The following is a 16067-nucleotide window of genomic DNA, read 5'->3' on the forward strand; positions in this document are numbered from 1 at the left end:
GTGAAACCTGGACAATAAAAGTCATAAATCTAAACAGATTAGAGGCGTTCGAGTTGTGGTAGTACCGTAAATTCTGTAGGCAGCACACATATCCAACGAACGTGTGCTACAAACCATGCACAAAGAGCGGGAATTGATACACCATCAAAATAAGAAAGATTTAATATTTCGGTCGTGTAATGAGCGAACCTAAATATCACTTACTGGAGTTGATCATTTAAGATAAAATAGAGTGAATACGCCAGGTTGGAAGAAAACAACTGTCCTGGCTGCGCAACATTAGATAATTCATCTAAGACCGAAGACTCGGTCGCTTACTCATTTTAAGGAGCGACATTTCACTAGATGTATCGGTTTCGCCTATCTGTCACCTGTCTGGGTAGTGGGTCTCCTGTCTTGCGGAATGCTACCTTAAAATGCAAGGGCAGGTCCACGCGCAGACATCAAATGCAGAGGTAGTCCTCAAACACGTTTGAGTGACGATATAAAAGGAATAGAGAGGCACTGGATCAGAACAGCTCAAAACAGAGCCCAGTGGAATAAATTAATGTAAAATCATGTCTAGCAAGCAATATTGGATCACCCGTTTCGCTGACTGTCATAATCCTTGATGTATGGATCCTTAAATTCAATGTCGTTTTAAAATAGGTACTTAACAAGAAATAAAAGACAATATAAATTATAACTTATATTTTATTAACTATATAATTAAATTCAAAATACTTTGGTAGGTATGTACATAAAAATGATCAATAAGAGTTTACTTTCACCTATAAGATAGTAATCCATTCATATCTCTTGATAATATATCATATTTTTATTACACAGTTAACATTTTCTAATATAGAAGACTAAGCTCGAACTTATTAATTCTTATCGTCCAACTTTTACCCTGAAAAAATTTAAAGGTGTGAGTAAATATTACGATAAGTTAAACTATCAACATGAAGTTATTAAACTAAATGATATGAAGAAATAGTGATGAAAAATGTAATTAACTTGTGTGTTAGAACAACATAGTCATAACATATGATTGTTTTGTTAAAAAAGCAAGTTTAGGAATATATACCTATGGTAAACACAAATTAATACTTATTTCATATTGTGGGCAGTATGTACACTACAGAAAGAATCAAGATAAATAGTAAAACTATAAAATAACATTGGTAATGCTGACGATACTGTTATTATCGCTGAAAATGAGGGAGACCTGCAGACGCTACTAAACAAAAAGTGTAAAAATACTAGTTTAGAATTTCAAACAAAAATAACAACACCTACATATATCATTTACGACCGAACTAACTTCTACTGATAAAAATAAGGTACCACATGTTCACAGGACATTATATACTCAAGATACATCGACAGCGGAAACTTCTACATGCACCAAAGTTAAAAGTTCATCATTAAAGTTCATCTGTTAAGAAAAAACAATACCCAAAGAAGAAAATTCTGGGAAGGAGAGACAAAGGAAACCAAGTGTTTGGAAAATGAAGAAACTGTGGAAGTCTGGCCAAGAATATTCTAGTAAAACTGGAAAATTAACAAACATGAGGGAATTGGGACCTGGATGTAACGATAAATGTAACAGAAAATCTAAATCAAAATTATCTGAAGATGATAAGAGTTATTTTATTTAATTATTTTTTGGAAATGAGTTAGGGAATAAAAAGTTAAAAGAGTCCAGAAGAAACTGGATATATGAATATAATTTGCAGTTAGCAGAACACCGACTCTAATTTTGTAAAATAACATTTTTGGACACTTTTAACATAACAGATATGTGGTTAACTATGATATTCAAAAAAAATTATAGTCAGGAAGGTGGAGGATTTATACCTGGAGATATGTGTGGTCGCCATAAGAACTGAGCATATGCTGTAGATGAAAATATTAAAAATTCCATTCGTGCGTATATAAACTCTATTCCAGCAAAAGAATCCCACTACGCAAGAAAAGAACAAATAAGATGTATTTTCATGAGTCGTTTATGCTTCGCAAATTATTGTATTCACTGTATAATGAATGGATGTTAAAGAATTACCCATCCGATAAGCCAGCCACCAAAAGTCAGTATAGACACATATTCAATAATGAGTTTAATATCGGCTTTTTGCACCGAAAAAAAAATCAAGTAAACTATAACATCTTGTTCTGCATGAATTCAATTATGTACCTGTTACTCTTAGTTCCAGTTTTCATGTTTAGACAGCGAAATAATTAATAAAATTAATAAAACCGGCGTGTAATGAAATGTTTGTGCTGTAAACCGGCTCTAAATATTCGAGGAAACTATAAAAACTATTTCTGCTTGAATTCAATTGTGTACCTGGTACTCAGTTCCAGTTTTAATGTTTAGACGGCGAAATAATTAATAAAATTAATAAAACCGATGTGTAATGAAATGTTTATGCTGTAAACCGGCTGGAAATATTCGACTAAACTATAAAAACTTGCATAAAACAATCACAATATCGGCCCAACAAGTCAACAAGTTTTTGTACCTATTTACCTGTTACTTAGTTCCAGTTTTAATGTTTAGACAGCGAAACAATAAAATTAATAAAACCGGCGTGTAATGAAATGTTTGTGCTGTAAACCGGCTGGAAATATTTGAGTAAACTAGAAAAATTTGTTCTGCATGAATTAAATTCCATAAAACAATCACAATATCGGCCCAACAAGTCAACAAGTTTTTGTACCTATTTACCTGTTACTTAGTTCGAGTTTTAATGTTTAGACAGCGAAACAATTAATAAAATTAATAAAACCGGCGTGTAATGAAATGTTTGTGCTGGAAACCGGCTGGAAATATTTAAGTAAACTAGAAAAATTTGTTCTGCTTGAATTAAATTCCATAAAACAATCACAATATCACAATTCCAGTGTTTGTTTTATTTTAGACGGAGATGTTACACCACCATAAGAGAACTTTTAAACCAGAACGAGAAGAAAGGTTTGTACTGGAGAAAGAAAATCAGATCAAAACGGTGTGCAATAGCTTTACAAAACATAAATATTTATCTTTTTAGTAATACCAAGTGGATTTCTGGAGATAATCTCGAGACATTATTTTAAACAGTACCTAAATTTGATTGCCTTATTGCGAGCTTAAACGGGGAAGTATTTCAGTAAATACAGACATACACAAATGTCCAAAAGTTTGGAATATGTACAAATAATATATCTACGCCTATGGTGGTTTTAAAATTGTTATTAATATTCATTCTAAAGCGTTTTTAAATGAAAATGATAAAAAATTTGAATCGTTTTTGTATGATTTTGATCACATTCTGATACACATACGCTGATTAGCGTATTTACACATTTTTTTAGTTTTTGTTTAAATTTGAATTGAGCCGTTTAAAAATGCCTAGATTAACAATCAAAGGAAAGGATAAATTCAAATACCTGGGGTTCATAATCACGAAAAAGGCAACAACAGAGGAAGAAATTACACAAAGATTAGGACAAACAAGAACAGCAATCCGACAACTTAACTCAGTATGGTGGGATAGACACCTAAATATGAAGACAAAAACGCAGATTTATAAAACATTAGTGCGAAGTATTATGACATATGGGGCCGAAAATTGGATCATAAACAAGAAAAACAGCAGTAAGATAATAGCAACAGAGATGGAATGCCTGCGAAGATGCTGCAGAGTAACAAGAATGAATAGGAGAAGTGATGACGAAATAAAGCAAAGAACATCAATAGAAACAGACATACTAACATATATAGAACAAAAAAGACTAAAGTGGTATGGACATGTAAGAAGAGCTAGCGACAGCAGATGGATAAAAAGAATAACCGAATGGAGCCCCTTAGGAAGGAGGAAAAGAGGACGACCCCGAAAATCCTGGAGGAACGAAGTAGACGACGCCATGAGTAAGAGAGGACTAAACGATGGAGAATGGAACAACAGAGAGAGATGGAAACGGTTGAGCGAGGGAAGGCAGTGAATACTGTAGAATCCCTAAATATATATATATAAAAATGCCTAGAAACGTGATATCTTATTTTGACATACCTAGAGTAATTTCTTTGTTACAACAGGGCTTTAGTCAAAGTTATAATGCGAATATTGTTGGTGCTACTCAGAGTGCTGTATCGAAAATTAAAAAAAATTCCAAGATACAAATGACGTTAAGGATCGTCCCAAAAGTGGTAGAAGTCGATGTACAATAGCAGCACAAGACCGGCAAATACCACTGTAGCTCGTAGAAATCGTCTGGAATCTACAAGTGGTATATCCAGAGAAATTTCTAGGCTTCAAGGACTGAATATTTCATGGCAAACAATAACACGCAGATTAAATGCAGTAAATTTATATCGTAGAAGACCGCTACGATTTCCTAAACTAACCTACCAACACAAAATAGTAAGGTTGCAATGGGCTAGAGAAATGATGCATCATGGTCCTAACTGGAATAACGTGATGTTCTCTGATGAGTCAAAAATTGGCTTGGTATCTGATTCGCGAACAACACTGGTTTGGAGAGCCCCATGACGACAAACCCGACTAGAAACAGCCCAACCGCGTGTCTCATTTGAAGGTGGCAGTATTATGGTTTGAGGTGATATTATGTGTGGTACACGGACGCCATTGCTGGTTCTATAGAGAAGAGTCACTGGTGCTGTGTACATCGAGGAAATTTTAAATCCTATCGTACTTCTATTGCGAGGGGCAGTAGTTGATGAATTTGTGTTTATGCATGACAACGCACAGCAGCCTCATCGAACAGCAGCAGTACAAAATTTTCTGGAAGAAGAAGAAATATCTACAATACAGTCGCCCTTGAATTCCCCCGGCATGAACGTTATTGAACATGCTTGGGACATTCTCAAAACACGCATCAAGAAGCGAAACAATCCCCCTATTACACTTCGAGAACTAAAAGATGCTGTCCGTGAAGAATAGGAGAGAATTCCGCAAGCCCAGCTCGGCCAGTTAATCGGCAGCATGCCAAATCGCCTACAGGCATGCATACAGGCCAATTGAGGACTTACTAATTATTAGTTTTATTAAAAATTATTTTTTTCTATACTAATTTACTTTTAAATGTAAGTTGTACATTGTAAGTTTTTCACTTCAAGAGAATAAATAATTTTTTTGCATATCGTTTATCTGGTTTTGAGATTTATTTAGTATTGTTGAGAATTGAAACAAAATGATGTTTAATTATTGAAAACAGGTTATATATAAAAATCAATAAAAAGATGAAATATTTCAATATTTCAAACTTTTGGACATATGTGTATGTTTGTGTTGGCGTAAGAATTTTGATAAAATTGTGAGAGCGCACTGTAAGAGATAGGTAACTCTCTTTTTAAATATATAATGAGGGTACTCTGTTGCCAACCAGTAAGGCTAACAACACTACAGTTAAGAATAAGTGTTTTTATGAATGGAACAAATTTTCTATACCCCATTGTTTTATTGCCACTTTTTATATTTTCTTCACTTCTTAATTTTTTTTCTAAACTTAATTTGACGATCACCAGATCCCCATATTCTCAAACTTCTTTCCTGAGGTTTATCCAATTATTTCAATAGCAGTTTCTCTAATAATAATAGCCATAATCCTCCAAATTGTATTAGTACTTCCTTTCATGTCCAGGTTTATTGTTCTATTTTTGAACTAAAAAACCTTGGTTTTAATTTTCTGACATCCACCAATTGATATGTTGTTAGTTCTGTATAAAAGTTTTGTTCAAAAATTGATTTACGTTTCAGTTAATTCAATAATAATTATTTGCCCTTTTCTCAAGAACTTCTATTTTTAAATACAAAAAAACTAAAACGCTTTCAAGTCGAACAATACAAAAATAACTCTCGGGTAAAATTTAAGCTTAGGTAACTTAGGTAACCGATCAAGTGTTTACATTCCTGCAGAACTGCTGAATCTCACTTGTAATCTACATAACACTAAATCAGAGAAAGACCAAATAAAAAGGAATATGCTTTACATATTGTTATGTGTTGGAGAAGAATATTACGACCTCCGTGGACCGACCACAGGACAAATATTTCAATTTTAAATGAGGTAAAAGTCAGCAAATGGCTATCCAATAAAGTTATTCTCGAATAATTAAAATACTTTGGACATGTTATAGAGCAGACACAGAAAATATGGAAAGACTTATTATCCAAGAAAAGGTGGAAGGTCACGAGAAAGATTTCCAACAAGATGGATCGATCAAATTACAGGCATATGCAAAAGACCTATACATGAGTTAAAAAAATGACCAGAGACCTTTGAAGAAGGACATTACACAACACGATGACCACTACACTCCGTCTGGGGGGTCAGGAATAAAGAGAGAGAGGGGGAGAGAGATTGCAAACAAATGTGTTGCACGTGAAGCCAAAAATCGTGATAAAGAGATTCCTAAGAAAACAGCAATAGTTGTAACTGCCTGCCTTGATTTGCAGCAAGATGGATCGATCAAATTACAGGCATATGCAAAAGCCCTATGCATGAGTTAAAAAAAATGACCAGAGATCTTTGAAGACGGACAATACACAAAACGATGACCACTACACTCCGTCTGGGGGGTCAGGAATAAAGAGAGAGAGGGAGAGAGATTGCAAACAAATGTGTTGCACGTGAAGCCAAAAATCGTGATAAAGAGATTTCTAAGAAAACAGCAATAGTTGTAACTGCCTGCCTTGATTTGCAAAAAAGATTAACTACATCCCAATCAGAGGTATCATTGTTTTATTATAAAAGGAAGTTTAAAGTGTATAATTTTACTATTGTTCTGAAGCTATTTTCTTGTGGCATTTTAAATTAATTACTATTTAAATGGGAATAAGCCACAGTTAAAGGTTAAAATACGTTTATTGACGTTTCAATTTCCACTTCGGAAATCGTTCTCAAAATACAAACGTATTTTGAGAACGATTTTCGAAGTGGAAATTGAAACGTCAATAAACGTATTTTAACCTTTAATTGTGGCTTATTCCCATTTAAATAGTAATTAATATAATTTTACTATCTTTTATATTGGATTTGCTGAAGGTTATTGTTATGTAAATATTATAAACTCTTTTATAATTTGTAAATGCTCATTTTATAATAAATAAATCTAACAGATATTATTTTATTTACTTCTTGTTAGTATGTAGGATGTGAATTCTTAAATTCTTAAATACTTGTTTAAGTAAAAAAAATCACGGTAACTTTACAACGTTTTTCATATCAGGTGTCGATATATATATGTATATATATATATATATATATATATATATATATACCTATATATATATATATATATATATATATATATATATATATATATATATATACACTTGAGTGCAAAATAATCGACTCAAAATTATTTTGTCAAAGTACGTCTCCTGTTTCAATCTAAAAAGTGTAAATTTAAAAATATTTAGTGTACAATCATTAACCTCATTATTGAGTTTTAAAAAAAATTTGTTTTTTGGTGAATTGAATGACGCATTACAAATAAATAATGCAACAAGTAGAGGAGGGGTCAGAATTTGACTCATTGAAATCGAGACGCACTGACTTAACGCGTTTGGTTAAAATCGTACACATTAATTTCCATAGCAAACCACTAATACATTAGTCACTAAAGTTCACAACTGCATTACAAATGGATATCACGTCCGTCAACGCAATTCAAGCAGTAGCATTATTGAGGGAAGGCCTGAGCCAGAGGGCCGTGCAAAACAACTAAATTTAAGCCAATCTGCTGTGTCCCGAGTGTATCGTCCGTACCAAGGTACTGTTGATTATATCCGTCGACAAGGAGGAAGCCGTAAACGAATAACAACGGAGAGAGATGATCAATTTCTTGTATCAAAATCCCTGAAAAATCGACATTTCAGTGGTGCTAAACTCATAAAAGAGCTTAGAGAGGTCCGAAGTGTGGTGACCAGCGTTTGGACAGTCATAAGAAGACTAAAGGCAGCCAACCTGACACCAAAAAGGACAGCTACGGGTCCCAAGCTAACTGCAGCCCAGAAGCAAAGGCGATTAGAATTTGCTCGCGAAATCTGGGTTGGGACCACTATCAATGAAGTCAGGTATTATTCTCCGATAAAAGTAGGATCTGCCTACATGGCAACGACAAGAGGCGTCGAGTCTATGGAACGCCAGGAGAGCGATTTTCTCAACTTTGTATACGAGAAATTGTCTCATGAAGGCGGTTCTTGTATGTTTTGGGCAGGCAGTTCTATGGATGGGAAAACAGAGTTGATTTTCGTACTTGGTGGAGGACGTAGAAGAGGTTTAACGGCGGATCGTAACATCAGAGACATTTAGGAGGAACATGTGGTTTCATACGCGGGATTTATTGGTGATGCCTTTATTTTAATGCACGATGCCATATCGCACGAGTCACCACCACCTATCTATCTGAGATCGGTATACCTACAAAAAATTGGCCTGCGTTAAGCCCGGACATAAATCCAATAGAGCATGTTTGGGATGAGCTTAAACAAAGGGCCCGGGACAGAAATCATGTACCAAGGAGCATAATAGAATTGAGAGCTGCGCTTAATAATGAATGGGAAGCAATGCCTCAAGAATTTATTAGAAAAGTCATCCGATCCATGCGAAATCGACTGGAAAGCGTAATTAGGAGTAGGGGTGGTAATATCAAATACTAAATAATTAAGAATTTCATGTTGTATTTGATGATTTCTCTGTTCGTAACGTATTTCTTGCGTTAGTTCCAATGATGAATATATAGGAAATTCTGTTTGTATGGCATATTGTTTTTGTAATACATCTTCAAAATAATGCAATCGCAGTTTTTGTAGGTTCAATAATAAAGTTATTGTTTGAACATTACATTTTTTTAATTTCATACTTCTTACATTGAAACTGAAGGTGTAATCTCAAATATCGCTTTTGAGTCGATTATTTTGCACTCAAGTGTATATATATATATATATATATATATATATATATATATATATATATATATATATATATATATATATATATATATTTAAGGTACTTTAAAAGTTAAATTTACAATAGTTTTGCAGAAATGAGGTAAGAGTGACATTGTTCACTATTGAAATTGAAATTTCCGACGATAACAAGGCATCGCAAAAGACCTGGTTAAAAAGTTGCTGCTGGGTTTTTTTGCTGCTGCTGCTTCGGAGTCCCTAAGCACTGTGCCATTGTTAATCGCTCTTTTGAATTGGTCCCTTTAAAAGTTTTTTCACACTTTTTAATGTAAGAAGTTGTCTTTGCATGCTGATCAATTAAAAATTTTCTATCAGAAGAAATCTATAAAGCCAAAGCTTATTTACAAGTTTTTTTTACTGAAACATGCGTTGACTTGGCTTGCACTTGTCTCAAAATGAAAATAGTTACTGAGAATTTTAGAGCACGCTCGGCACAATACTTTTCGTCAATTCAACTTTAATTCAGGATATGGCTGAATCCAAGCACTTAGTTTGGACATCGCGATAAAACAAATTAACGAAGTCACGGGTTACGAAATAAAATTACACTATAAATGCGCTTTTAAAGTTTACGTCAATACACACATTTTCATTGTTTGGCGTAAAAACCATAAGTGAATCTAATGTTAATTTAGGAGATTCAAATAGCTACTTATTTCTAAAAGCTTCACCGACACTTCCGCCACTTTTGGATTTCGGAAAACCCGTTCCATTAAAAGTGTTTACCTATGTTTCACTTTGTTTGTATATTATGGTTGTTAATTTTTAATCAGTTTAACTAAAACTTTTTATTACAATAGCAGGTACGCCCAAAATGATTCAAAGAAACAGATGTTTTATTCTCGAGGAAATTGAATGAACAATTTCAAGAAATGAAAAAAAATCGCATTATACTTTTTTTATAAAAATATGCAAATATGCAAAAAATGCATTTTGCATATATTCAGGTCTCTACTTATAACAAAGTACACCTACTACTCTTTATAACATAGGAGAATTCAAATATTTACTAACAATGTAAATATAAAATATACTTCTTGTAGTCTGTCTAATAATATATGTCAATTTAAAGTATATCTGAATAATTAATATACTTTTTAACTTAAAAAATATAATTAAATAGTGTACTTACAAAATTTTTGTTGCTTCAGAGAAATGTCAAAATTTTCTATTCGATTCATTGCATCTAATATTTTATTAAAAGTTCGAGTCTCGTATAAAAATATCTAGACTTATTATCAGCATGGTTTCATTTTAGGAACTGTTAAAAACTAATTAGCAATTTGTACTTACGCTTCTTTCCTAAATACACTGGCTATATGTTTACCACTCGTTTTAATTTTATTTTAAAACTGTATATTTTCCCTCGTTCCTTCTTATACAAAGTTTTTTTTGACAGAATATTTCTCACTTTACCCACTTTCTTATCTCACCGATAATGTCACTTTGAGTACTGAGTTACCCTGACGTGACAAATGCCATTACCAGCTGGTACTGGATTGGTAAGTTCTCTTTTATTTGATTCTCTTTATATATTTTTTCTGCAGTTTTGATTAAATTATGTGAAATTTGTCTACCATAGAGGAAACGTATGATGCCTTTTAGTTGGACACTGTCGAATCTCTTCACTAGATCAATGAAACATATATAGGAAGGCTTGTTATATTCTATTAATTTTTCTGTCACTTGTTTTAGGACAAAAACGAAATCTGTGCAAGATCTGCCTGTTCGGAATCCTTGTTGTTCGTCCTCTAGGGATATAACGCTATTAATCATGTTTGTTATAATTTTCGTCGTAAGTCAAAACCTGACGTGTTTATTATTACTGATTTAAAGTGATATGTATGTTTCTCATTCTCATTACATAATCAAAACTTAGTATTTTTCTCCATTTAACTGTGCGATTTTGATTTATTACTTTGCGTTATGAACACGCTGTCACAAGAGGAGATATGCATTATCCTGCGATAATAGTCTACGTTGCCACAATGTAAAATTCTCAATTCTTTCTGTTTTACCGTTCATGGAGAAACTGGGATTTTTGATGATTATTATTGTATTCGTTTTATAGGTATTAAGACTCGTTTCAACATTTCTATCAGTCAGATCGGTACAGTTAATTAGTCTTTGTAGGCCTTCTGAACTATTCGTAACTACAAAAAACGTAGAACTAGAACCGTATCGTTAGCATATCGGAAATTATTCTTAAATATTCCATTGACCAAAATTCTTCTAATATTTTCTTCCGTCTTGTTAAATTAATTATCTTACTCTCTTGAAAAATGAATGCCAGAAAGGAACTATTAATAAAAAGAGATACTAACAATTTAAGCAACTTAGGTATACTCATTATTGTGTTAACTTTAGATAACTACAAATCAAATGTACAAAGTTGACCAGTTCGAGCAAATGCCGATAGATCTAAATTTCAAGCAAAACCCGATATATCTTTAAATAATTAATTCGCCATCTATGATGTAAATCCATAATATTGTGCGTACTTATAGCAGGTTTCTTTATGCTGTTTCGGGCTTCGTTTTATAGTAGTTGCATAAACAAAGAAGTATACTTCTTTTCCTATGGCAGTAATTTGTAAATTAAAAACGAGGAGACTGTGTTACCTTAATCACGTTGTCGGAATTAAGGGAAAAGGATTAAGAGGTTATGTTATGTTGTTTATGAATTACGTATTAAGCAGTTGTTTAACTTAATCGTATTATGTTTTAACAACGAAAGAAAGTGGGTTGGAAATTAGTATAGGAAATAGGAAAAAAAAAGAAAAGTGAGACCAAGAGGCAGAAATTGCAAAAGCAAAGCTAACAGGTAAAAAATAAATTAAGATGTTCATTACTTAGCCCATGTTTTGTTTTAGATATCATGATAGCGATTCTTATTTGGAAAACTTTACAAGAGTTTACAAACATAATGGCCCTACTTATTACTGCAAATGCATTGTTGAAAGTGACATTCGAAATAAAATTTTTGAAAATCTAGTGAAGTCGGAACAGAATATTAAATTGTGTCATTACATGTCAGTAGTTCCAATTGAAAGGTAAAGATCAACAACAGAACGAGCAGTCAATGGGCGTAACTTCTCCGTACACTACTTCTTGTCGAAAAGAGTCAGCAAGAAAAAAGTTCAGATATGCCAGGCATTTTTCTTGAAATGTGTGAATATTAAAAAAGATCACATAAACTACGTTGCTAAAACATTGTCAGACGGAAATATCCCAAAAGAAAATCGGGGTGGAGATCACGTGTCCACAAAATCCGTTGTCAAAAAGAATAAAATAAGAGAGTTTATTGGTAAACTACAAAGAAGAGAAAGTCATTATAATAGAAAGAAAGCAAGACGAATTTATTTGACCGCTGATCTAAGCATAAAGAAATTACATGGCATGTACCTCACTCAATGCGACCCTGAACATAATGTTAACTTTTCGATGTTTAGGAGAATATTCCTTCTCCTCGTTAATTATTTTAACATTGGGTTTTCTACTCCAGCATCAGATGTATGCGCACAATGTACTAGACTTAAATTCAAAATTAGAACGGAAATTAACGAAGTATGCTTTTTATAGTCTGCTAAAAGAAACTCCTAAAAATTCCACTACATTCTGCTTTGATATGCAGCAGGTGTAGCCTTTGCCCAAAACACTTATTAATGATGCGTTTTATGCACAGCAGATTAGCATGTATGTTTTTTGCAGCGTTTATAGCCAGTCCAAACATCCAACTTTTTTTACGTGGACTGAATATCGGGCAGTAGGGGATCAATTGAAATAGGTTCTGCACTTATAAATTATTTGGATTCTTTAGAGTACGATAATATTATGACACTTCGCCTCTTTTGCGACGAATGCGATAAGCAAAATAAAAACCATGATAACTAACCTCAATTACTGTAAGATACAAAATAATTTTTATTCTGTAATTTGTACTAATTTTGTTTATTGTAGCACCCTGATGATGCAAATAAAAATTTGCGAAAGATTGGTAAACTAAAAAGAGTACTTCTTTGTCCTGTTTTCCGCTGCATACCCAAATAGTTTTGTTTGTAGTCTAACCCATCAGTGTTCATTACAAGTTTATCGCTTTTTCAGTATATATATATATATATATATATATATATATATATATATATATATATATATATATATGTATATATATATATATATATACATATATATCCGTTGCATAATCGCTACATATAAAATTATAGGTGGGACCTTTGTTCTGTTATTTTTGTGATCCGGTCCTCGAGGAAATATTCACAAAAAAATACGACACATGTTCTCAGTTCACACTTTATTACTTCTATAATAACTCACTTGAACGTTAAACATATAAAAATAACACCATGCAAAAAAAAAGTAAAACAAAGCATGCAAAAATCTAAATAAAAATGAATGATAAATGGTTGTTAAGGAGATTGGGAGTTATATTTTACTGAGATGAATTGATTTTCTGGAATCGATGCGGTCTAATTTAGAATCCCTAAAACAAAAATTTAATCAAAAATTTGTTTAAAAAAAATTTGGGTATTGGATGGAGCGTTAATAAGTTGAAATAGGTTAGAAACGTATTTTTACATATAAATACTTCTTATAAATGTACTGTATATTACTCCAATCGAGTTGTTATTATTAGAGCAACAATAATCTGTAATTTATTCTTTCATAAAAACTTCATACTCATTTTTAACTAATGACTTAATATGCATTTCCTACTAGTATAAGATTAAAATTGGTATTTGAACTTATAATCTTGTAATTAATTTATCCAAAAATATATTTACATTTATTACAATTAAGTTCTAAGTTATAAAAGAAAATCTTACAAAAATTAGTATTTGGTCTTTTTCTTTTGTTTATCAACAACAAATTAACGTCTGTTGACCAAAATTATAATAGTTTCATACAAAGAATCGCAACTTTATACCTCGATATTAATGAACCATCCTATACGAATAAAAAAATATAAAATCTTTAAAATTATGCGACTGTCAAGTATTAAAATAGCATTGTTTCTACTAAACTACTACTCTGTATAAATATTTTACATCCCGCAACCGCATGCAAATTTAGTAGATATTAGTTAATCTATAAATAAATAATTACTGACGAAAAAAATCAAAGCATTGTTTTTTATACTTCGTAGATTTTTAATCGAGAACTAAATAAAAATAATACATTCAAAGGTCTACTGTTTATCGTATAAATTAGATATCGTGTATGTCCAATTAATAATAAAGTATTTATACAGCCATGGTGTTGTTATACAGTCCATGATAAACTCTTTTATAAAGCTTCAACGTAAATGGACATGGATAAGCCCAGATGGCAGTATCAAAAATGAGATAGATTTTATTATAACAAACAGAAAATATATAATCAAATACGTCGAAGTGCTCAACAAACTTTCGATACGAAGCGACCACAGATTAATCTGAGCTAAGATATTATTAAATGTCAAATTGGAGAAAACCAAGATGATCTTAAAAACACGAAAGAAGAAATACATACCTCCAGAAACAATGACCTGTATGAAGATATACTAATCAGACAAACACAAGACTTAGAAAACGAAGTAAAAGATATTGAACAAGCAAATAATGGCATAACGAAGGCACTAAAAGAAACGGACGGCGATCAAACTAGGTGAAAATAAAAACTTTTCACAATCATTATTAAAAAAGACTGAAGGGTAAGTTAGACTTAATATTGTTCCGAAGCTATTTTCTTGTGGCATTTTAAAGTAATCACTATTTAAATGGGAATAAGCCACAATTAAATGTTAAAGTAAGTTTATTGACGTTTCCTTGACCTTGCATCTACGTCGTATATCTGTACTTCTAGCTCTGTCCCATAGTGTCTTACCATCAATTTTTCTAAGTATTTTCATCTCTTCTGTTTCTAACATCCTTTTTGTCCTTTCTGTGCCAGGTCTTGTTTCTGCCGCGTATGTCATTATTGGTCTGATAACTGTTTTGTAAATTCTGCCTTTCGTTTCCTTTCCGATATTTTTATTTCTCCATATTGTTTCATTTAGGCAGCCTGCGGCTCTGTTTGCTCTATTTACTTGATCTTCCATTTCAGTTTCGAGCTTTCCGTAGCTAGATAATGTGATGCCTAGATATTTAAACTCCATTACTTGTTCTATTATCTGACCTTCCAGCTTTAATTTATATCTTAGTAAATTTGCTGTTGTAACCATGCATTTTGTCTTTTTGGCAAATATATAACAACAACTTAGGCAAATATATTAAAAACAACAAGAGCCAAAATAAAAAGCACTTACACTGGTGTCTACTAGCTTAAATGTGGCGACTGCCAAAAACTTACATCGGTCAAACTGATAGAACTTTTAATAAACGTAAGCAGAACATAAAAAGAGCTTTCAATAATAGGAAAACAGATTCTACATATGCACTTCACTTTCTACATCATAATCATTCTTATAATTACGGCCTTAAGCTATCTCTATTAGAATTTATGGAAATTAACAAATTAAAAAACACAGACATAATTCTGAATGACCAAGTTGAGACAAACAGTTCTTAACTCCTCAACCTCTTTCGTTAAAGACTATACATTGTAAACACATCCAAAAATAGATCACTTGAGAAAGGCACTCTGCCGAAAAAGCTGTAGTGATAAAATATTATTATAAATTTTGTGGAAGTTTTGAAAACAAAGTTTTCAGTGTTTTATTATTACATTATACCATTACTTACATATGAGAATAAAACGAAAGCTGATGAAAAGAAAACAAAACAGGCCCTAATAACAAACACCCGACATGAAATTACATATTAAGATTCATAGTAGTAAAAAACAAGTGGAACCGAATAAGAATAGAGTTTATAAAGCCAACAATAAGATATTTAGGGCATAGTACGACGGAGAAGAAAACGAGAAAGCTGGAACTAAGATGTAACCAGAATAGAGTATGATAGAATAGTCAAAATTGTACTGGACAAAAGCTCAACAGAGAGGAGAGTACTAGGAATACCAAAGAGATGATGAGGTAGCTGGTCATCGGAATCGCAAATATATATTATTAAACGTAACCTAGTAAACACGATCCAATATACTTCAAAAAGTT

At 32.3% G+C, this 16067-nt stretch overlaps 1 protein-coding gene across 2 annotated transcripts in view; it reads right to left on the reverse strand.

Annotated features, from left to right (window-relative positions):
* Nucleotides 1-675: 675 nt before the first annotated feature.
* Gpdh1 (Glycerol-3-phosphate dehydrogenase 1) overlaps nt 676-16067 on the reverse strand; it is a 61653-nt gene continuing 46261 nt past the window's right edge. The window contains exon 7 of one of the 2 annotated variants that reach the window (XM_072527096.1): nt 676-892. In XM_072527096.1, coding sequence (XP_072383197.1) covers nt 874-892 — 19 coding nt within the window. In that variant the 3' untranslated portion in view covers nt 676-873. Of the gene's footprint in view, nt 893-13251; nt 13458-16067 lie in introns of those variants that run through there. The other variant, XM_072527094.1, reaches the window with a different exon arrangement.

Source organism: Diabrotica undecimpunctata, chromosome 3 (genome assembly GCF_040954645.1).
Source record: "Diabrotica undecimpunctata isolate CICGRU chromosome 3, icDiaUnde3, whole genome shotgun sequence".
NCBI classification, from domain to species: domain Eukaryota; kingdom Metazoa; phylum Arthropoda; class Insecta; order Coleoptera; family Chrysomelidae; genus Diabrotica; species Diabrotica undecimpunctata.